The sequence below is a fragment of the Panthera tigris genome, chromosome B4 (genome assembly GCF_018350195.1).
Source record: "Panthera tigris isolate Pti1 chromosome B4, P.tigris_Pti1_mat1.1, whole genome shotgun sequence".
Classification (NCBI taxonomy): Eukaryota; Metazoa; Chordata; class Mammalia; order Carnivora; family Felidae; genus Panthera; species Panthera tigris.
The window spans coordinates 102,501,046-102,525,351 of NC_056666.1; the positions used below are offsets into that span (position 1 = coordinate 102,501,046).

General features: G+C 36.4%; 1 protein-coding gene across 1 annotated transcript in view; it reads left to right on the forward strand.

The window, feature by feature from the left end:
* OTOGL (otogelin like) overlaps positions 1 to 24,306 on the forward strand; it is a 161,409-nt gene that overhangs the window by 117,906 nt on the left and 19,197 nt on the right. Inside the window, exons 36-47 of the mRNA XM_042992814.1 lie at positions 3,603 to 3,682; positions 3,991 to 4,032; positions 6,847 to 6,920; positions 9,912 to 10,089; positions 10,608 to 10,750; positions 10,995 to 11,018; positions 11,113 to 11,205; positions 13,167 to 13,356; positions 16,234 to 16,448; positions 19,780 to 19,921; positions 21,628 to 21,813; positions 23,884 to 24,096. Coding sequence (XP_042848748.1) covers positions 3,603 to 3,682; positions 3,991 to 4,032; positions 6,847 to 6,920; positions 9,912 to 10,089; positions 10,608 to 10,750; positions 10,995 to 11,018; positions 11,113 to 11,205; positions 13,167 to 13,356; positions 16,234 to 16,448; positions 19,780 to 19,921; positions 21,628 to 21,813; positions 23,884 to 24,096 — 1,580 coding nt within the window. The remainder of the gene's footprint in view (positions 1 to 3,602; positions 3,683 to 3,990; positions 4,033 to 6,846; positions 6,921 to 9,911; positions 10,090 to 10,607; positions 10,751 to 10,994; positions 11,019 to 11,112; positions 11,206 to 13,166; positions 13,357 to 16,233; positions 16,449 to 19,779; positions 19,922 to 21,627; positions 21,814 to 23,883; positions 24,097 to 24,306) is intronic.

Sequence of the window (24,306 nt, forward strand, 5' to 3'; positions counted from 1 at the left end):
GGAACCACCATATTTCCAGAGTGGCTGCACCAGTTTGCATTCCTACCAGCAGTGCAAAAGAGTTCCTCTTTCTCCGCATCCCTGCCAACATCTGTTGTTTCCTGAGTTGTTAATGTTAACCATTCTGACAGTTGTGAGGTGACATCTCATTGTGGTTTTGATTTGTATATCCCTGATGATGATTGACGTTGAGCATTTTTTCATGTGTCTGTTTGCCATCTGGATGTCTTCTTTGGAAAAGTGTCTATTCATGTCTTTTGCCCATTTTTTCACTGGATTATTTGTTTTTCGGGTGTTAAATTTGATAAGTTCTTCATAGATTTTGGATACCACCCTTTATCTGATATGTCGTTTGCAAATATCTTTCCCATTCCATTGGTTGCCTTTCAGTTTTGTTTATTGTTTCCTTCAGACACAGCGTCTCTTTCAAGGATTTCACAGTCTTTAGGAAGAAGACAGAAACAAAAGCTGATAATGACAATACAGTGGAAAGAGGGCCAAAGCAATAATGAGGACAACAGTTAGCACATTGTGGTCTTTATAGTGTTACTCACACTGTGCTGAGTGCTGTGAAATGGGTAATCTCTTTATTCCCCTTTTCCAGGGAAAAACCCTACAGAGGCGCAGAGAGGCGACACATTTTGCACTACATCACACAGTCTGTAGGCAGTGGGCAGGGTTTTGAACCTCTCCTGGATATGATGTGCAATGGGAGCAGAGAGAAGGGAAGGAAGCATTTCTATTTACTTTCTTAAAAATAAGAACAGCCAATTCTTTCTGGAAAAGAGACATCTTCAGCATTCACTTGGACCTCTCCTGTTCACAGCCTATTTCCTGCCTCTTCCAGAGCCATCAGGAGGAAGGCAAACAACAGGGGCTCCATAGTGAGGAGCTCATAGGCAAGGAAGGAAGGAAGAAAGATCGGAGAGCACGACCAGCCTGGCTCAGGAGGAAATGGGCTATATTTTGAAGTGGCATTTGGCTACTTTATTACTTCTTGTGGTATGACCAGTCTACTAGGTGGCTGAACCCAGATCCTCAATGCTTCCTTAGTTTGGTCTATAGCTATTCCAAACCTTCTCTTTTGTTATAGTTAGGATGCAGAGAAGAGGCTCAGGGTAAACCTTTGCCCTGGCCAACCTGTTTCTTTCTTTCTTTTCCTTTTCTTTTTAAAAATATGTTTAATTTTGAGGGAAAGAGAGATACAGAGTATGAGCGGGGAGGGGCAGAGAGAGAGGGAGACACAGAATCCGAAGCAGGCTCCAGGCTCTGAGCTATGAGCACAGAGCCAAACGTGAGGCTCGAACCCAAGAACCATGAGATCATGACCAGGGTCAAAGTCAGCACTCAACTGACTGAGCCACTGTGGCCAACCTGTTTCTTATCTCTATTGCCATCTCTATCTTCTTTCAACTCCTCCCTTTGCCCTGCACCAAGGTGCCTAATTATTGTTCCTCCTTGTATTTGCAGCCCTGAAGGGAGATTCAAATACTGAGCTGGGGATTTAACAAAGCTCTGCACCCCTCCGCCAAGTCCCCCACAGAACCACCACCCTTGTTCTAGATAATTGCAGTTTTCTGGCACATAGCAAGTGTTAAAAATAAAAATATCTAGTGGAAATGAGAACTTCTATGAGAAAAGATGCCAACTAGCATACCATAGAGCCCATATGTAAATACAGTTATTTCTGTTATGTAATATACCTATTACAAGAACTGGTCTGCATCTGAGGCATTAATTTATCAGTCAGAAGTTGAATAGATTATCAGTTGTGTGACAAAATAAAGGGGAATCTGCCATGTGCAGCCATGAAGACATTTTAAAGGAATAAGCTACTGAGTTTTGCAAAATATTTTAAGAAAGTGGCTGTGGTTTTTGACTTGCAGAAAACAATTGCAAAGTAATTGAGTTACGCAAAATTGATGTTTATTTAACTTAATGATAACCAACTGGTCCTAGTCTCTTCAGCGATATAGTAACTTTAATTTTTATTTTTTGTTTGACAAAGTTTAGAGTAGAGTAAGAACATCGTATACCACTTAAAGTTTTATTATTCAAGTCTACTTTATGAAATAAACAATTGGTCACATAAGCCAAACTGTTTATGTAAAAAAATCATCTGTGAGGGAGATATCTAAGAGATGGCTAAATGTGTCTCATGTTAAACAAGAAATTAGCTTTTCTTGTTTTTTAAAGTGTTGCCTGGATTCTCTTCCATGAATTAGTGTCATCTGGTGGCAATACCTACCCCTAGTACCAAGTTCATTTTCATCTTGAATTGGAAAGAGTCCTTGAGTATTTTTAAATCAAATTCTTTACAGAGGTGGCAGTTGGAAATGTCTAAAAATATTTACAATATTATTACTACCTCCTAGTGTATTTGAGAAGCAGGTAGGCAAGGCTTTTTATAAAAATGTTTGCATTAATCCTCTCTAGTAAGTATGAGTGAAATAATTGTACACAAAAGATTATATTTATTTTCTTTGAATCAGAATACATTGGACTCTGAGCCTCAATTGGACAAGAAGGAAAATGTGACCTCACTTACTATATTGGCTTCATTCCATTAGATAAAAAGCATTCCAGATGGTCCTTCTTGTCTTTGGCCCATGATGTCCAAGCCATCCGTAGCTTCTTTAAATTTGGGACTCTTTTTTTTTTTTAAGCTTATTTATTTATTTTGAGAGAGCAAGAGAGAGAGAGTGAGGGTGGGGGGAAGGGGTAGAGAGAGAAGGAGACAGAGAATCCTAAGCAGGCTCTTTGCTGTCAGTACTGAGCCCGACGTAGGACTCAATCCCAGATACCGAACTTTGAGATCACAGTTTTGCCTGAGCTGAAATCAAGAGTTGGACACTTAACCAACTGAGCCACCCGGGTGCCACAAATATGGCACTCTTGCTTTGCTCTGGTGCCATGTACAAGAAGTAGAGATCCTTACAAAAATCAGATGTTCTGGAAGTTGAAATCCAATCTCCATAGGCTCATATACAACCGTATCCTCCCAGGACACTGCCAAACATTTGTGCTCTTGAGAACTACAGCTTCTGCCCCTTCCCTTCCCTGTTCGCAAAGAATCACAACCATGTTCTACCTCTGTCCCTTACAGGCAGTGATTCCTAATATCTTTTCAATGAATTGAGGGCTTAAAAATAGGCAGAGAGAGCCACTGAAGTGTCTCTTTTGTTTTACTATTGTCCTTAAGGTGAGGATATTTAAAATGCATGTCTGTCTTCTGGGATTTGGGGGAATTTAGGAGTGGAAAGTACAACAAATGTAGATTAAAATCATAATAAATGATTCTTCTTCATTTTCAGTGACTTATAGACATTGGCTTTAGTGTGTTCCAAACATAAGTATATGTTTTGAAAATTCTGTGTTCAAATTCTTCATTAATCATGAAAGACATCCCTTTATCATCCCCTAGGGAATGGGATTTCATAAAATGAAGTATGATGGAATGGTGGCAAATCAAACACTCCTTAGTGCTTGATGAGGAGAATAGAAAACTTCCAGGAAATATATGTCTTAGTTGCATATATTAAATGCAGTATTTTTTTTTATATTTTAAACTTTTTTCACTTTAATTTTTTTTTCATGTAAAGAGTTGAAGGATGCTTGCCCTACTGCCCTAAAAATATGATCCTTGATGAGGTCACCTTCAAATGTGTTTATCCAGGAGACTGTAAGTATGAACCTTACCTAATTTATTCTGAAAAATGAAACACTTGAATATTCTTTTCTCTATTGATAGCAAGTGGTTGTAAACAGAAATTTTAGACAACTTCTGTAAGATTCTTCTTCAATATCCCTTCCACAATTTTTTGTTTCTATTTGCTTTCCTAAAACATGTGAATCTTCCCTCTAAAATCCTTCCTGTGCTCTCTCTCTTCCAAAACACTTTCCTTGAGCCTGAAGATCCTTATAGGAAGTATACATGGGTTTATTTTAAGCCAAACAGATTAAGGAAGAGTATCTTTGTGTTTTTTGTAGGCATCCCTCTGATTCCCACAGAACCAGCATTAATGCCTCCAGGTAAGACATCTCTACCCATATTTACAGCTCTTTGTTACAATTTGAGATCTTAAAATTAGACTTATGTAATTTAAGTCTTGGCGCACTTATAATAGCCGCTGACATCAGTACTATCCCATTGAGCAGAAAACCCAGCATTCACTTTGTTTTGTTACACAGCCTTCACTGGTTCAGCGCGCCAGGTTGTCTGAATGGCTTCTTCCTTCGGTTCACCTCTTCCATTTCAGTTCGTATAGATAACAAGGACTTCTCTCACATTTTAAACCTAGAATTTGGGTTTCACTAAATCTTGCTTAAATTTTCACAGTGATTAAGTTGACTCTGAAGAGATGTTAATGCAAATGAAGTCATCCTTTGGCATTTCCATTTCCGTTCTTGTGTTCTGTCCCGGCCTCTGCAGTAGGCAGTCTGGCTCATACCTCACTCTTCTCCCTCTCTATGAAACTTGGCTTAGGAAAGGGTTTGATAATTCTACTCACACTAAGGCTTGACAAACTTAATGTATTATTTTTCCTGAGGTTACACGTTAGAAAAGTTCAGATATTTCTTCTTTTTTGGGTTATATTATCATTGTTTAATTGTATTGCTAATTAAATTATCTGCTAAAAAAGGCAAGTAGGAAGTTCTGACTTTATGTAGGAGTTATGGATTTCATAGTCCATTCTAAGAGAGTTTTTATTTTTTATTTTATTTATCGTTTTAATGTTCATTTATCTTTGAGAGAAAGAGAGAACATGTGCACATGCACGTGGGGGAGGGACAGAGAGAGACACACACGGGATCTGAAGCAGGCTCTGTGCTGACAGCATGAACCCTGAGACCATGACTTGAGCCAAAATCAGACACTTAACCAACTGAGCCACCCAGGTGCCCCTAGAGATTTTTAAAATAAAAATATTCTGAACCAACCATTTAAATAAGCAAAATTTTAAAAACTGAATTATAGTTGACATACATAAACCTCCTTATAACTGTCACTATTACCACTATTTTTATTAGCTTCTGTATGTTGAGTACTTAGTACATGCCAGGCACCGGACTAAGCACTTTGCATACACTTAGTCCTGTTAAGTCATTAGAATATTCCATGACTGTGCTTGTTTTGGACTAGAATTTTGTTTCCTCTTCTATTGCTTAAAAGTTTATGGTAATAAGAATAAAAATATTTAAGGGGTGCCTGGGTGGCTCAGCCAGTTGGGTGTCCGACTTTGGCTCAGGTCATGATCTCATGATTTGTGAGTTGAAGCCCCGTGTCAGGCTCTGTGCTGACAGCTTGGAGCCTGGAGCCTGCTTTGGATTCTGTGGCTCTCTCTCTCTCTGCCCCTCCCCACTTGCACTCCATCTGTCTCTCCTTCAGATATAAATAAACATTAAAAAAAATTTTTAAAAAGGATAAAAATATTTAAGTCTGTATTGTTTCATATTCTCTAGAAAATACAACATCTGTATATCATGATCACTGCTTATAGGACCAAGGGATGGGATTTTTTGTCTTCCTTTATTCTGCAAATTAGAAACTGTAAAATGAGCACAAAATTAAGATTATTTAGAGAATTTATTTAACTGAAAATGTAAGTTTTTTCTTACATCATCGTGGTAGACTGAATAACGGCCCTCCAAAGATGTTCCCAACTTAATCCCAAGAATTTGTGAATATGACCTTACAGAGGGACTTGCAAAGGGACTTGCAGGTGTGATTAAATTAAGGAACTTGAGATGGGGAAATTATCCTGGATTATCTATATGGGCCCAGAGTAATAACAAGGGTCCTGATAAGAAAGTGGCGGGGGGGTCAGAGTCAGAGGAGGTGATTCTGATGACAGAATCAGAGTAGAGGGGGAAAGTGAGAGACATTTGAAGATATTATGCTATGACTTTGAAGATGAAGAAAGGGACCACAAGCCAAGGTATTCAGGCGATTCAAAGAGGGGAAAAAGCAAGGAAACAGATTCTTCCTGGGAGCCTCTAGAAGGAATGCAGCCCTTCATGATACCTTGACTTGAAGACTTCTGACTTCCTTCTGATGACAAGATAATAAATTGGTGACATGTTAAGCCACTGAATTTGTAATAACTTGTTACAGCAGCAATATGAAATGAATACAGTCATTATTAGACAATATCACTAATGAACATTAATTACAGCTAGACAAAATTTCAACCATTTATTTTGGCTATTCTGTGGTCCTTCCAGCTTTGAATAGTTTAGAGATAACTTTAGTTCTTACAAAAAGCTTTTGAAGGTGACTTACAAATGTGTTTACTAATCATATCTTCACTTTCCACGAATCACTCCTTTACTGCACCCACCAATGGTGGTCCACATGTGGTTCACAGCACTGTGGATTCTGCTTGCAAGAAATACATTCTAGATATTCACCGAGGGAAATGAATCAGCTTCGCTACTTACTTTTTAAAGGCAACAAAATTTCTAACTCCTGAGCAGTCTTTAGTGATGTCACTGATAGTTTTACTTATTCAAACAATTGTGTTGAAGCTGTGAAAACAGTGAAGATGTTTATAGAATGGTGATGAAAAGCCAGAGCTCTGGAATAAGAATTCTCTAGTTTGAATTCTGCCCCTGACACTTACTATCTTACCTGTCTATACAGGTAGTCTATACCTGTATACCTGTCTATACAGATAGTTTCCGTATCTGTAAAATGATAATGGTATTATTATCTACTTTACAGAGTTCTTGTGAGGAATAAAGGAAAGTCTTTATGACATTTTTTTAGCAGTTTCTACTACATGTAAATTCCATACTTGATGGCTACCAATTCACTAATGGAAAGGATATCTTCATTCCTAACAGGTCCAGAAATGATCACTCCTTCAGACTTCACTGTATTTGATATGTTAACACCAACGACAGGTTTGGAATGTGAGGTATGACTGGGTAATCTATTCCAGCTACTTGTCTTTTCCTGATAGCTTCTATTCAAGTTTCTGTATCACTATCCAAATGCTATTAAACTTCTTTTGCTATGCTCTCTAATCTATCTTTGTCAAAAGATGCTAAGAAATATGCATTACATTTTAGGAAATTTCTGTGTGTGTGCCCTCTCTGAGGCATGAACACACTGTATTTTCTTAACTGATTTAGATATGTCTTATTAATTAGGAAGATTCTGGTCACACTAAGAAGAACAAAATTCAAATGAAGTCTTAAGTATCATCCTTTAATAAAGACTTATCTAGCGTGGGCTTCAGGCATTCAAAAATATTTATTAAGCAGCAATTATATGCCAGCCACTGTGGCAGATAACAAAGATACATTGACAAGCCAAAAAAGATCAGGTCATTGGACTCCAGAGCTTGTAAATTGTCTTGGCCGAGACTTGAGCAGTTAGTTATCTTCTTCAAATGTGCCACCTGTTTGAGAAACCAACTGTTTATTCCACCAATATTTATTTAGCGCTGTTTTTGGCCAGGTGCTATTCAAGTACCATAGAGAAAACAACGTAAAAGCAAGCAAACATCCATGCCTTTGTGGAGTTTATATTCCACTGGAGGTTCTAAGATAGTCAATAAGCAAAATAAGTTACTAAGTTATATAAAATGTTGGAAGAGGCTCTCAGAAAAAAAATCTCTTTTCAATGACATGGTCAGAAAATCCTCATTGATAAGGTACTGTAGAGTAAAAGATCTGGAGAAGTTCAGATACTAAACCATGCCAAGAAACAGGGCAGTGTATGCAGTCTGGAACACCAGGAAACAAAGTTCCAGGATCATGTACAAAGGCCCAGAGGTAAAAATGTACCTGCCATATTAAAATAATAATGAAGCCATTATGTAAGTCAGCAGTAAGAAAAGAAATAAATAATATTATGTAAAGTCTTGTAGATGATTATAAAAACTGTGGTTTTTATTTTAAAAGACACAGGAAGACACTGGGTATTTTTGAGCAGAGAAATTACACGATCTGATTTGTTTTGGGATCATTTTACCTGTCGTGTTGGGAGTATGGTGCAAAGAGACAACAGAACAGGTTAGGAAGCTACTGCAGGAATTGAGGCAGAGATGACGGTGGCATGGACCATGTGACAGCAGTGGGGATGGTGACAAATAACTGGGTTCAAGATGTGTTTTGAATATAAAGATCACAGAATTTTCTAAAAGATTAGACATGGAGTGTGAGTGAAACAGAGGCATCAAGGATTTTAAGATCTTTGCTTTGAGCAATTAAAGGATAAAGTTGGCGTTAATCAGGATGGGGAAATTGTTGGAAGTGAAGGTCTGGGATGGGTGTCACTTAGAGTTCAGGTTTGCCATGTAAAGGCTGAGATTGCTCTTAGACATCAACAACCTACAGATGTACAGACCTGGTAGACATAAATAGAGCTTAGAGCAGAGGTTAAGCTGAATTAAATTTTGAAATACTCAGTGGTGGGATGAAATCACAAAAGGTGTGTGTGCAGATAGAGAAGAGAGGAAGGAGGAAGAAATGGTGGCAAACGACTAAAGGGCATTAACTAGTGAAAGAGGAGAAAATGAAGGAGATCCTAATTGGTCTAGAAGCTAAGGAAAGAAAACATTAAGGAAGATGGAGTAATAAGCTATCCTAAATATGTTAATAGGTCAGTAAGATGAGGCCTAAAAATTGATCATTGGATTTAGCAAAGTAAAGTTCATTGGTGACCTTGTTAAAAATAGTTTCAGTAGAATGGAAGGTGTACATTCTTTCAGGCAATTTAGATGTTGTAGGGGCTTTAGTTTTGTCTAAATATTTTCATTTTCCTGGTGAAGTGGAAATCAGGGTCAATACTGGGAATTGATACAACTGCACACAGAAAATTTTGGAAGGTTGGACTTGATTATTTGCCTCCCCTTGGCTCTTAAATTTAGAAGTGGTCACTTAATAGTCTTACTAGTTAGAAAAGCACTTAACCTCTCTTATCCTTGCTTTTGATCATGTATAATATTGGGATGATAGAAACTGGCTCAAAAATTTAGGGAGAAGCAAATGAAAGAAGCTACTATTAGTGCATGACATATAATAGATGCTAAATAGTTGTTAAGTTTTCTTCCCTCTCCATTGAGATGCAGTATAGAGTAGCGGTCAAGATCACAGATTCCAGAGTAACAATCCCTGAACTTAAATTCTGACTATACCACCTCCTAGCTATGTGATCTTGGGCAAGTTACTTTGACCTTCACCCTCCTGAGTTCCTCATCTATAAAACAGGAAAAAAATAGTAGTACCTACCTCAGAGGGTTGTTTTGTGGGAATGAAATGGGTTAATTAGAAAAATGTCTTAAACATAGTAAGTGATATAAATGTTTGATCACTGCTATAATTATTACCATAATTTAAATACAATAAAATTCGTAAACTTTAAAAAATCTACCACTGATTTATTTTGTATTTGTTTATCTGGAAGTCGGTAAGCTATATATATATATATAAAATAATTTATAATGGTTTTGTCCAGGGGCTTTTAGACTGATTTCACATGTGAATTTTTAATGAAATATTTATAGTATTAAGTAGTATTTTTTTTTAAATTGACATTAACAGAAGTTATAATGACATACTAGCTTTACAGGACATATGAAACCTTAACCTCTACTGTATAGGTCTGTTTGCAAAAACTAATCAAGACAATATAAGACTTCAGTTTGCTCAGATGTCTGAGTATATGGGCAATTCTGATATCAAATAAATATTAAGGTAAAGCTTAAATTAAGTCCAAACCTAATATTTTGGAGAGAATACATCAACAGAAATTGTAGTGAAATTCTAATTGTTCATCTTTCAAAAGCTTTTGTATTTAGAAAATGTACACTATGGGCAGGGTGAAAGGGGAATTTAAAAGTTATTTGAAAACATTAGTTGAAAATAGAAAAAAGAAAACTAATTTTCTTTTTTGTTAACAGCCTCAACAATTTGATCCTGTTTATAATTGTAGCCAATATATATGCCTTAATATGGAATGGCAGTTATACAACTGGTCTCTTAATTGCCCGAAGGACTTGGAAATGCCTGACTGTGGTTTCCGGGGAAGGCCCGTTCAAGTGAACACCGATATCTGCTGCCCTGAGTGGGAATGTCCTTGTAAGTTTGCATTTATTTATTTATTTTTAAATTTTAAATTTACTTATTTATTTTGAGAGAGAGTAAGAGAGAGCATGCAAGGGAGGGGCAGAGAGAGAGGGAGAGGCAGAATCCCAAGCAGGCTCCACACTGTCAGCGTGAAGCCTGATGTGGGATTTGAACCTGGGAACCATGAGAGCATGACCTGAGCTGAAACAAGAGTCAGACACTTAACCAACTGAGCCACCCGGGTGCCCTGTAAGTTTGCATTTCTTACATGACAGTCAATTTCCAATCAGGAGAAGATTGTTATTTTTTTTTAACTGATCACCTCACTCATCAAGCCAAAGTGATTGCTGAACTTTGTCCATTTCATTTACAATTTTGTTTCTCAATGTGTAACTTTTAGAGTTGCTTTTTGTCAAACATAATAATGCTAATCTAAAAGTTTTCTTTTTTTTTTTTTTAAAGAGCGGTCATTACTACAAATACAAATAATTAGTTAACAGACCAAACCCACTCTCTACCATTTTTCTTAGGTCGGTGTTCCATGTTGTCAGAACTGAGTATTATTACATTTGATGGAAACAATGCAGCCTTATATAGTATGGCTTCTTATATCTTGTTAAGAATTCCTGGAGAGATTATTGTTGTTCACATTGAAAAATGTTCTGTGAATCAGGTAGGTCATAATCCATTCTTATGTCATTTCTTCATAAACCCATAGCTAATGTACACAGCAACATTAGATATTCCTAAAGTGAGAAGGGGCTCAATAACTCACTGAGATATATCTTTTAGCACTTAAAACAAAAAAGAAAATGTTACATGTGACTATATTTAGAGGCACATAAAATTAATTCACATAATGTTTTTAAAAGTCAAGTAATAGATTTTTAAGTGTTTTTTTTTACTTTTTTTTTCAGAATGGAAATTCATTTAAAAAGCTAGTGAGTATTTGTAAAGTGTTTCATAAACTCCTTCTCTTTATTGCCAACATTATGTTTAACTCCATAAATTTTTAATATTTTTTTTCAAATTAAGGCATCCTCTGGAAGAACGTATGGACTTTGTTTTAAGAAGTTAAATTTGACCACATCAATACATAAAATACTTGTTAATCGGGCAACAAGAAAGGTAAGAACACAAAGTTGAAAGATATCCTTACACTAGAGAAAATGAAGAAATTATATTAAACATGATTCCTTCCCAAACCAGGGGAAATTAAACATTTCATCAGAGTTTCGTTGCTATTGTGTTTAATCATTCTTTTCATGGAAAGTAAAAAAAATGTGTTTCTTAATATTGTATTTCTCCTTCCAAGATGTGCCAACTGTTGCAAATATGTCTCCCCTTGTGAAGTTAACTGTAATGGCCGTGTAAAATCCATGAAAGCCCTCTTGGATAACGTGAGGGCCCAAGTTTCTTAGTGTCAGTTAACATTAGTGTTTTCCATTAGATAAAGTGGAACTGATGTGAAAAAGAGAGATCACAGGGTTGAAAAAAGGAGTAGCTAAGAACACCAGAATGAAGACCACTGAGAGAAAAATAGTTTTGAAGTGCTGATGATGTTCATTTTTCAATGAATATGAGATAGCTAAAATAAGAAAAAAATGAAGAAATATTTGGCTATTGAACCAAACTAAAGAAGGGGGAGGTATTGGGAAATTGGGAAAAAAACCCTTTGATTTTACAGGAAAAACCTTTATCCCAAGGAATATATATTTACTGGAGAGTGATGAGCTATAAGCTGGATACTTTACTGATATGTTTCTCTCAAAAATGTAAGAAAATATTGTGTAAGATTTTGCTAAAGTGGCTGAGATATTATATACCTTCTAGAAAGAATTTGTTTTTTGTTTTTTTTAACCACAGGCCAAACATTCTCGACTAGAAAAAATATTAAAATGAAACTAAAATATAGTACAGTGTTAGAAACTTTAATTTTAGGTAAAGCAAAATACATGAATGGGGTAATTTTTTGGATGATAGCATTTGTATATACCTTTGATTTGATCAGGTTGATATATTAACAGGAAGTGGATGAGAAATAAATTTAAACTCAAATCTGGTCAGTGCTATTATTATGAGCATTTGGGCCAAAGGGCTTATTTTTTACCTCGCTGGTCATGTATTCAGTTAAAAACTAATTATTTAAGAATTATTTAATGAGAGTTTACGTGATAGGACAACACAGGTCCTGGTATCAAGTAATTTGTAGCTGTATGTGAGGTGCCTAAATGTAACTGTCTGCCAATTATAAACCAATAGGAGGTATATAGAGTATGACTAATATATTGCCAAAACAGATCTCTTAATGCAGTTTATAGAAAGGTCAAATAGGTATTTTTGGAGGAGGTGACACCTGAGAGAAGTCTTAAACCAAGAGCAGAAATTAACCAGTCAGGAGTAAGGACATTTCAGCCTGCAGGTGGCAGTATGAGGAAGATATAAAAATGAGAAACTGGTTGGTTGGGGAGACATGACTGACAAATTTATTTCTGGTTCCATGTCTTTGCCATGATTTATAACAGTGGTTTTCTAAATATAATCCTCACATTGCCTACATTTGTATTACCAAGAGTACACGTTACAAATACAGAGTCTAGAATCTCATCCAAACCTAGGAAATAGAATTGCTGGGAATCTTAATCTTTACCAAGCTTGACAGATGATTGTTAGGAACATTATTTAAACACTGATTTAGAAGAGCAAAGAAAGGACCCAGATTAAAGAAAACATCCTGAAAATAACTTTAGCACCATAAGTTCATTTTAGCAGATAATGGTGTAATCAACATATACTGAGGGAAACAGACAGAAAAGCATACTTAACATAGAAGAAAGTTAGTTTTGAAGAATATAAGGGGCAAAAGGGTTAGAACAAATACTGAATATAGCAGGATACAACAAAGGAATAATAAATGAGCTTAGAAGTTATTTGAAGCTCTGGCATCAGCAGGGAGATAAATTTTTAAAAACTTAGGAAATAGTTTATATTCAACAAGAAGAAATGGAGTCATCTGATTCTCCTACTTGTAATGGGTGTATATGTAAACATAAACAGTTTTCTAACAGATGTAAAATTTCTTATTTTAGGTAGAAGTGGATTCTATTGTAGTACCTCTGCCCTTTTCAAATCAAGAACTGTCCATAGAAGATTCTGGTACCATGTATGTGATTACGACTCCAGCTGGACTAATCGTAAAGTGGGCTCACCTTACAGGGATCATCGACATTCATTTTGGCGTTCGATTTAACTTGTCATCTTATACAGAAGGACTCTGTGGTGAGCATTGCTTTTCAAATCTCAATGTCTTCTAATTGTTTTCCTGTCCACATTTACCATTTTGGCCCCTGATGCCCCACTTTTTATATTCGAGGTGCGGTGCTAACTTTCAGTGGCTCACGTGAATACTAAAGAAAGCAGTAGCTTTAAAAAAATGGGCTAAGAAGCAAGAAATAACAGTTCAGTTTGCATATTTTTTGGAAATATATGTTTACTACTACTGTAATACTGTTTGTATTCCTACTAGTTCATCTTTATTAATCATTAATAAGGTGCCAAGCGTTATTTTATATACTTGAACTTATTCAATTCTAACAATAGCCCACATAAGTTGGTACTAGTGTTAATTTACAAGTGAAAAATAGGAAGTTATAGAAAGGTTAAAGGCTTAAAAATATTGTTTATTCCTTATTATGTTAAAATTTGAAATAGGGGAAAACTTAGTTGCTTAAGCCACCTTGAACGTTACATACAGGGAACACAATGCTCTCAATATTTGTCACAGTTTTGTTATAAAGTGTAATGCCTAGATGTATCTTTACACCTAGGCTAATACCACACCATGTTACATAGACACATAAACAGTTATAAGCCAAAGGAAATAAATTACAAATACCCCTAAGTACATAACAAAATTAAAAAGTATAATACTGGTTTTGATGTTTGATGGAGGCTATTTTCTTTGTAGCTCTGTGCTCTTTTTTTTAAAGTTTATTTATTTATTTTGAGAGAGAGAGAGAGACAGAGAGAGCATGAGCAGAGGACGGGCAGAAAGAGACAGGGAGAGAGAGAATCCCAAGCTCCACACTCACAGTGGCTCAAACTCATGAACCATGAGATCATGACCTGAGCTGAAACCAAGAGTCAGATGCTTAACTGACTAAGTCACTGGGCACCCCTATAACTCCGTGTTCTTAAGTGAATATCAGTTTCCTCATCTTTAAAATGGGAATAACAATATTCTACCTTCAATATTGTTGTTAGGGTTGAATGTGAAAGTTAATGTCAAACACTTGACACATTGCTTAATACATACAATCAATAAATATTAGTTTAGTACAAATATATTTATTTTAATATCACTAAATATTAATCGAGTAAAAGTTTATAGATCACCTCCTGAGTGTCTAACACAGTGCTAGGTGCTGACAACCCAAAAACAAATAAGACTAAGTCCTTTCCCTCAACAAATTACATAAAAGACTCTAATTTCTTCGTTAAAACATTTAGGGCAACGTTTGGCTGAAAAGGTTTACATATTTCCTTGCCTATTTATGGTATGCTAAGCATAGCACAAAAGATTGAGTATGTATAGTATTGGTTATACATAAAAATCAATTATTATTGATTAATACTCAGAGACTTTGGGAATGCATATTTCTCTGATGAGTTATCACTTCTATGTGCTATGATTTCTGTTTTATTTTGTGTTTGCTTTCCCCCTCATTGTCGGCTCATCCTTTTACAGGCACACTCTGCTAACTGGATTCTCAAGTAATTACTGTAAAGAAAAAAGGCTAGGGTCACCTTTTTGGTAGCCAAGATTCACCCCCTAAACTTTGTAACTTCCATAGTAGGAGAAGAGTGGCTTCTTAAGGGGAAATCTGGTTGCTTTCATGTCTACTAGCTTGGGTGCTGGCTGAAAAAATTGTAGTGAACAAAAATGTGAGCTAAATTGAGCACGGACCCTAGAATGGGATGTCTGTATGAATACCTCGTTCTATACAGCACTGTGAAGTTTACAGGGGTGGTGCCTGGCATTGCAGTAAAAAAATATTTTTATTAGCAATTACTTTTTCCCAGGAAAGTGTAGACTTAAAAAATAGTAGCTGCTTTACAGTATAGTTCACTTCACTTGTGATTTGTTTTTTTATTTGTTTGTTTTTGCATTGCATTCAGTTCCTTGTGTATTTACAAGGATGAGGCAATATGGTAGCAGCAACTCTTATGATCTTGATATATCTACCTGAGGATTAAGATTTGATATTTGAAAAAAAAAATGTTTAAGTTATATCTTTTATAGTTGGAGCCTTGGGGATTAAGAAAGATTAGATCTTCTCAGATCACGTATGATCAGGGTTCTGGGCCATTTCTCTGTATTTCCCTTGGCTCTGTACTACATTGGATAAAGAGCAAGCTCCATCCTCAGTCTGGCCTTCCTCAGGAAACTAGAGGCCATAGCAGGTCAAAGCCTTATAACCATCAATAGGCCACGCCATCCCAAGGAAGGGAGATTGTCTATGCCTTAGAATTCCCAGGTCAAATCCTGTTTGGCTGTGGCTGTCCAAGTGCTGAATGTATCCATGTGTCTAAGTGACTGCCTGACCTGACTGGCTTATTACTTGCAATAGTGTTAATGCGAGGGACTAAGAATTACCTTTATGCCAATCATAGCTCTCTCCTGTAGTGGTGATGGGGCAGGGATACTTCCTGAAAGGTAAAATTTAATGTTTACAGGAAGGGTTTTCCTGGGAGAATGGATGTCTGGGAGGCAAACACCCACTATTCTAAGGAATATCTTGGCAAGCTTAAGAGCTAGTTCTTAAATTAGGAAGTAGTGGTAATAGTAGTGGAAGAGTGTGGGAGCAGAGTCAATCTCCTCTTTCTTCATTTTCTGTCATTTTTTTCACATGTCTTGACTTCCAGGATTGTAGTTTCTTTCTTATCTGGTTAAGGCAACTCTATACTGTTTTATCAAAGAACCAGATACATAATTTAAAAATCCATCAACATTAAAGTTAAAGGATATACATTTGGCACCTCGTTCAGTAAATAATTTATTCATTTCAAATCAATTATTAAGATGATTTATTTCTGCTGCCTACATTTGGTTGAAGTGGAAAAAATTTTCCTTTCAAATGTCACATATCTTTATAGGAATTTGCAATGAGGATCCAGATGACGATCTAAGGATGCAAAATGGCACAATTATTACAAACATGGAAGACATAGAATTATTTATCGAGAGCTGGGAAATTGAGAAATCATTTGAAGTAACAACAAGAAGACCCGTTAGGAATTGTACTGAGCATGATTGCAGCCGCTGCATTGAGTTATTGAACAGAAGGGTTTTCATTCCATGCCATAATAAAGTAAGTTAAGGGCAACCATAGATAAGAACTATCATGTTAGACATACTGAGAGTAACGCCAATAAATTCCTGTTCTTGCCATGATGTTCTTCTAGTGAGAAGAGTTTAGCCCCAAACCTTCTGTCAGTATGCTTTGGAATTCAGAATCATTTACTTTTATAGACTTAAAGAGATAAGAAGAATAATTATCTTTCATTCTCCTGTTTTTTTGGAATTCTATCGACAGATTCCAAGAAAAATGAAATTATGTCCTACAAATAAATGCCTCTAGGAGAAAGAAATCAATGTCACTTGATAACCCAATAGAGAAACCAAGACAGTGAGGATATTATCAATTCTCTATGATCGTAGCCTCTTAGGTGTATACGTGTAATAGAACCTGTCATATATTCAATTTAATTATTCTTTGTCTCTAACTTTCTGACTTCATGTGACTAGTAGATATTTTAACTAATCTGTATCATTAAAAAAAAGATCCATTGTTAGGGACAAATACAGCACTTTGTAAATCATTTAATGAAAAGTTTGTGAGCATCCAGCACCTACAAGGCTTTCTGCTGAACTCCTGTGATCCAAAGATGAGCAAGACTGTCCCTTGTCCTCAGGAGGTCTGGTGGGAAAGCAAGCTTGTAAACAGGTATCTGACAATAGACAGTCTGGAGGGACATAGGAGCCCAGGTTTGGAGGAGACTGCTCGTAGTTTTAGATGTTTGATTTACTTAGAAGGATAAATTTGCCAGGAGAGAAGAGGGAGGAAGGGACACCTAGGCAGATATGTATAACAGTATGTATAACAGCAAGTTTTGTGTAAAAGGCCATGTTAGGAAGGCATTGAAATAGTTGAGTGTAAGACATATGGAGGGAAAGAGCCTGGGAAAGAGGATGAGGGAACTGTCAAGGCAGGAAGGAATTCACTGTGTGGCACCTTCCATGCCAGACCGTGGAGTGTAGACTCCATAGTCTTCAGCCTGCCCCATGAGTTCCCTCAGGGAAAGGCAAAGGATGTGAAGTCATGGGCTTTGCTTTTTTTTTTTTTTTACGTTTATTTATTTCTTTTTGAGAGAGAGAGAGAGGGAGAGAGAGAGAGAAGACTGGAAGGTCAGAGAGAGAGGAGGCTCTGTCAGTGCAGAGCCGGACGTGGAGGGTCAAACTCAGGAACCATGAGATCGTGACCTGAGCCGAAAACCAAGAAACAGTGCTTAACCCACTAAGCCACCCAGGCATCCCATGGATGAAGATAGGTTTTAATTATTTACATTTTTTTTTGAAAAGCAGACATATAAAAATGAAAAAAATAACAAACACGTTAAAACTCACTTCAATGTCATTTTAAAGCATAATGATTTTCAAAAAAATTGCATTTTTGATGGAGAACTTAGAAGGCTGATTAAATCAGGAACTTTCCAGCTTAACTATTAAAGGCTTAGTGAGGCAACACAGGGTGCCATTTAGTCTATCACAGCCAGATCACAGGAACAGATCTCTTCCCAGTGAATCGGATGGCAAAAGAAAGGAATGCTGGTAATTTGGTTTTCCCACTTGTAAGCTTCATCTTCATTTGAAAATCTCCGCAAAGCAGGCAGATGATCTGCCTGGATTCTATCATTCTTCTACCTAAAACACTTCAGCGTCTCTCACTCATATGTAAAGTACATGCCAAGCAACCTTCCTATCAAGACTTATGGGTCCTCTACACTCTGGCCCACCTATTTCTCTAGCTTCCTCTTGTGCTACACTCTCCTGTCTCCTTTCAACTCTGAACATTCCAAGATTTTTCCTGCCAGTGGGCTTTTAAGCTTCTAGTTTTTCTAGCTGGAACACTTGCGTCCTCTGATTCATTTTAGCATGGTGATGCCTTGAATCTATTCAAAGACCTTTTTTAGCTACGAGATCCACACACAATCCTATCCTAACACAATAGGCCTGTGTTATTGACCTTTATACTCATGCATAGCACCATGCCTGATATATAGTTAGGTGTTCAGTAAATTATGAAAGCATGTATAAGTGAGTATATATGAATGGGAGATACAGGAGAATCAGCTTTTGTGGGTTAAGCAGAAATATATATAATTTTTTACTTGGGATGAATTATGTCATATGGAATTTCAAAACAAAAATACCCAGAAAAAGCTTAGAAACATAATTCTGGAGCTCAGAGGAGGTAAGTTGAGGCCAGAGGTCAGGTCTGGGGAGTCATTTGCATATGGATTTTTAAATATAACAATAAGTAGTGTGCAATGTGCCAGTGTCTGCTCTGTATATTTACCATATATTAGCTCACAGCTAGGAAAAGATTTAAATGCCCACAATTGGTGGTATGAGTCCAGGAAGAACATTTGTAGCTAGCGGACATGTCCATTGAGGATGGAATCTAGAGAAGCACTCAGAATATAAGGCAGCAGAGGAGCCGACAATAAACAGGTAAATAGGCAATAGAACGAAGTACACTCCAAGTCCAAGGAGAGGGTTTTAAGAAGGAAACTATCAGTGTTCCCTGGATTTGGCAGTGGGAATACTCTTGACCACAGCAAGTATTCCATACAAATTAAAGTGGTTGGAAACCAAGGAGATTCCGTAAAGAAGACTAAAAGAATGTAGAATCTTGGTTTTTTTTATAGATATGGACCTTGAAGAAGAAATGATGAGAGGGGAAGAATATTTAGTATTTTTATCCGGCACTTTGAACTGTATCAGAATTTAGGATGTGTGTGCGGATGTTTAGTATGTTTGCTGAATGAAAGAGCAGAGAGAAAAATTGGAATAAATGGTGTTACAAGTTAAATTATTTAGATTTCAGGCATTTCTAGATCAAAATGAAACCATCTATAGAAACAAATGTGTCTCTAAATTGAGGCAAGTCAAACTATATAAATTATTCAATGTTCAATATTACTACCTTTTTTGAGAAGCATTTAAAACCTCATTTAATAGTAAGGCCATGTATCATTATGGAATGCTTTAGGAGCTTCCGGTTTTATCTGTCATGGATTCAAGTTCTATGTAATATATGGAAAGGACAATTGTAACCCAAAGTATAATATCAGAAATAGATTGTGCTAGGTACACATGCTTTGTTTCTCTTTTATCTTTATAAGATAGATTTATGTAGATTAGTGCAGGCAATATTTATCTTATCCAGAATGTGTTTAAAAATATTATACCATCAGAGGTGACGTATGGTATTATGAAATTTGGAATCTCAGGTCAAGGAAGAGCCATAGTAAATACTAACTTGACACCCTTTTATTCTCTGAATAGCTTTAGTGTAACTTAGGCCCTTCAGAAAAATAAAACAACAGAACTTATCCCAAGACAAAATGTATCTCTAGGTTTCACCGCAGAACTTTTGTGAAAAGATGTGGATCAATTACACCTATTTCTGGAACTATGAATGTGATGCACTTTCAGCGTATGTGGCTCTGTGCAACAGGTTCGACATCTGTATTCACTGGAGAACACCAGATTACTGCTGTAAGTAGTACATTTCAGATAATATTTCTAACCATCAAAAAGCATTCCATATTTTTTGCATTCACTTCTTTGTCTTTTCATTTTTCACCACAAAATAATTTCATAAGAATAAAATGCCTGTCAATGTAACCTAGAAGTTAGATGTCAGCTTTCCCACATAGGCAACTTCTATTTTCATTCTGATCTACACCTATGGTCGGCCTCAGTTGTCCCAGAAGAAAACCTGGTCCACAAAATATTAGCTAGCAAAATCAGTGGAAGTGTGGAAGAAATCACAGGGAATGGAAAAAAGATTTGAATTCTGTATCCCAGAGCACATTTTGTTGGTTTCAATTCCACCTGCCTCATTTGCCCAGCTTGTTCCCAAGCTTGTGAAGAGGATGCATGATTTTCTGTCCCCTTTTCCTCCTTTCCTGATACTGTATCCACTTTCTGGAAACTAATCTTTCTGGCTTTCTTTGATCCATATCTAGGTTCAATCTTTTTCCAAATACGTGTTTGTGTATCCTTCTTCTTTTGTATGTATTCTTTGCTCATTTTTATCTTTTTTAATGAATATAATTTATTGTCAAATTGGCTCACATACAACACCCAGTGCTCATCCAACAAGTGCCCTCCTCAATGCCCATCACCCATTTTTCCTCCCCTCTACCCCCGCATCCACCCTTAGTTTGTTCTCTGTGTTTAATAGTTGGCCCATTTTTATCTATAGGGCCCATGCTTTCTCATTAAGTTGTAAGGCTTTTCATAAAAAGTTTATTCAACCTATCATCAGTCCTGGGCACATTTTACAGAAAACAATGTTAATTTCATTTACGAAATAGCAATTAAATAGATTAAGCGGTAAAATATGGTCAAAATGAATGTCAGTGAAATGTTCCAAGATAACATAAAAGTTTTCATTTTCCCTAGAGGAAAAAATAAAATACATAGAGAAAGAATAATATATCCCAAACACCGGTTACATGACGTTGTTTCAGATATAAAGCAGCTCCTGGTGTGCCTTGCTATCTCTTACCTCTCCTTGCTCCCAGAGGTAATCACTATTCAAGAGTGGGGTAGCTTGATTCATGGGAAATGTATGGCATCTCTAACTTTAATAGACACTGTCAAATTGTTCCCCACTGAGATTTTATCAATTTATATCCCCACCAGCTACATGTTCATTTTTTAAAAGTATGATTTTTTAAGATCACTGAAAATCAAAAGAATTTTCTCAAACATAATTTAGAAACTGCTCAGCAATGGTAGTTTCTTGTGACAGTGAAGGATTGAACCTAACCACACAGCATTTTTCTTTTTTATGGCTTGGTTGAGTTATATATTCAGAGCATATTTCTGTGCTTATCCTGAGTAGACTGTTGTATATCCTCACTACACACAGAAGTAACTTCATACTGGTTGAATCTATATTTATCCCAACCAGATCTGGGCTGCCTATTGGTCATATTATTTGCTACAAATCAGATGAGCTTTTCCTACTGTAACATAACATAATACTAGCTGGACATCTGGAAGATGCTCAAAAATACCTACTGTTTGTTTTGTTTCTAGTTTTGGGTTACATCATAAATGAAAAATGAACTTTGAAGAGACTGAAACGGGCAAAATTAATTTTCCAAAAGAAATCTGACATTTCTTCCTTTTCCTATAATTCAAATAGGTGACTTTTTTCATTAGCAAATTTTGTCCTCTGTTATTCATAGCTCTGAATTGCCCAGAGGGGAAGGAGTATCAACCCTGTGTGAGGACTTGTGAAGCAAGAACATGTTTGAACAGATGGTTCTATGGACACTCTCCATGTTTGAATTTAAGAGAAGATTGTGTATGCAAAAATGGAACCATTCTTCACAGGCCAGATTCAACTCAGTGCATTCCAGAGAAAGAATGTGGTAAGCAGCAGAGTGCAAAGTGAGTTCTTAGGGACCTGGCAAATAAATGAAACTTATTTAGATCTCGAGAAGATGTGCTGAGAAAGATTGAACAAAGGTCACAGAGGTGTTGGAAGGGAAACCAGTTCGTTTGTAATTTGATTTTAATATAATGATTGATTTCAATTGAAGTGACCCAAGTTAGAAATTTTGTTCAGGGGTGCCTGGGTGGCTCAGTCAGTTGAGCGTCCAACTTCACTCAGGTCAGGATCTCACAGTTTGTGGGTTCGATCCCCCCATCAAGCTCTGTGCTGACAGCTCAGAGCCTGGAATCCGCTTCAGATTCTGCATCTCCCTCTTTCTGTCCCTCCCCCGCTCACACTCTGTCTTTCAATCTCACTCTCAAAAATAAATAAACATTAAAAAATTAAGAAAAAAGAAGCTTTGTTCATAATATAGGGGTTTTTTTGTTTGTTTGTTCCAAGATTTTATTTAAATTCCAGTTAGTTAACATACAGTGCAATATCAGGTGTAAAATTTAGTGATTCAACACATACAACACCTGGTGCTCACCACAAGTGCTCTCCTTAATCCCCATCAAGTTTTTAATCCACCCCCCCATGGTGGTGATGTGTTTCAATCTCTACCTATGCCTGTAATAACTTAGCAAGAGCATGGCAAATTAAGAATTAAGAACATAGGCCGTGCACTGATCTCAAATTCCAATTATTTCACATAATAATGATTCAGTTTTACCTCTTTGAGCCTAAGTTACACATCTGTAAAATGGGAAAAATAAAAGCACTTATTCCCTAAGGCTAGTGTGGGGATCCATAAAATAATACGAAGTATTTTGCAACAGTACCTAGAGAAAAATAACCACTTGAGAGATGTCGGATAGTGTTATTATCTGGGAGAAAACATTAAATTTTTCTACTTTCATTTTCAAACCACTTGATTCTGACTCATCATCTCCATTGTGGTTGCAGATGAAAATAGTCCAAAATTGAGAAAATTGCAGTACCGTACTTTTTCAGTCATAGGGCTTATCATTGTGGTTAGAAGAAAAGAGAATTAGCTAATAATGAAAGAAAATGGGCAAGTAGAAGTGAAAGGCACATATAGTTCTAGAAAGTTTGTGTTTGTCATTGAGAAGAGTATTTGTAGAAGACTGAGAATAAACAGGAGTGCTTATGTTTGTTTTTAGGGACCTGTGAGGTTGGTTTGATAGTAAAGAGAATAATATAAGAGAAGTTCATTTGAGGTTGGGGATATGTTGGTCACTAATCATCTCTATTATTATTATTATCATTATTATTATTATTATTTTAATGTTTATTTATTTTTGAAAGAGAGACAGAGTGCAAGCTGGGGAGGAGCAGGGAGAGGGAGACACAGAATCTGAAGCAGGCTCCAGGCTCTAAGCTGTCAGCAGAGCCTGACCAGGGCTCGAACTCACGAACCATGAGATCATGACCTGAGTTGAAGTTGGTTGCTCAAGTGACTGAACCACCCAGGCTCTCCTCATCTCTATTATTTTTAAAAGAACTATTAGATGGCCATAGTTTTCATTAAGTAAAACTTCAATAATAAAACTATAAGAGTCACTAAATAATTAGCTACTTCCCACATTTAGATTTTAAAGCTGACATGTTTTGCATTTTCATTTGACAAAAATGATGTGTGGTAAGGCCTTTTTTTTCTTTCTAATACCACTCAGTTTTAACAGTTAATATTTTAAAACTAACTTAAATTTATTTTTCTGAGTTTGTTCAAGCTAAATAAGTTGTATTAGCAGACAAAATGAATAAGAAATAAACAAATGATCCTATTTATTGAAGAAGACAGGCAAATTTACAGGTAGTTGTAGGAAGGAAAAATATTTTTGCAGACTACATTGCAAATTTCATTAGAGAAAAATGTAAGCTAGTAGCTGATGAAAAGGGGAATCTAAGAAAGGATAAATATGGGACATGTTATCTATGTTGCTGAACCAACTCATGGTCTGAAATTAAAACAATAAATGCATCACAGCTTCATTTATTTTAGTGGCCGGGTGATGAGTGATATAACATTGTTCCTCTTTTTAAGCATGTACTGATAGTGAAGACCAGCCTCACACTGCTGGGGAAGTTTGGAATGGGGGCATTGACGAATGTGCCCTGTACAAATGTTTGGAGAATGGAAGTATTATTCCCATAGAACCTGACTGTGATGAAGAGCCCTCGCCAACTTGTGAACGAGAAGCTGAAGTTGTCCTGGTCATCATTGATAAGTGGACCTGCTGTTCAAAGGAAGTTTGCGGTGTGTATGTGGGCCAAAGCCTTACAGTTAATGCCACAAAATTTGTTGATACCATTTGTGAAAAAGTAAGGTGTGCCTAATGCTTGGTATAAAAGAAAGTAAAGGTTGAGGTAAAAACAGAAATATTGCCATAAATATTGTTTATATTCTCTCAAAGCAAGTTTTATCTCATTCGTGTTTTTGCCGATTTTGCAAATACACACACAAAAC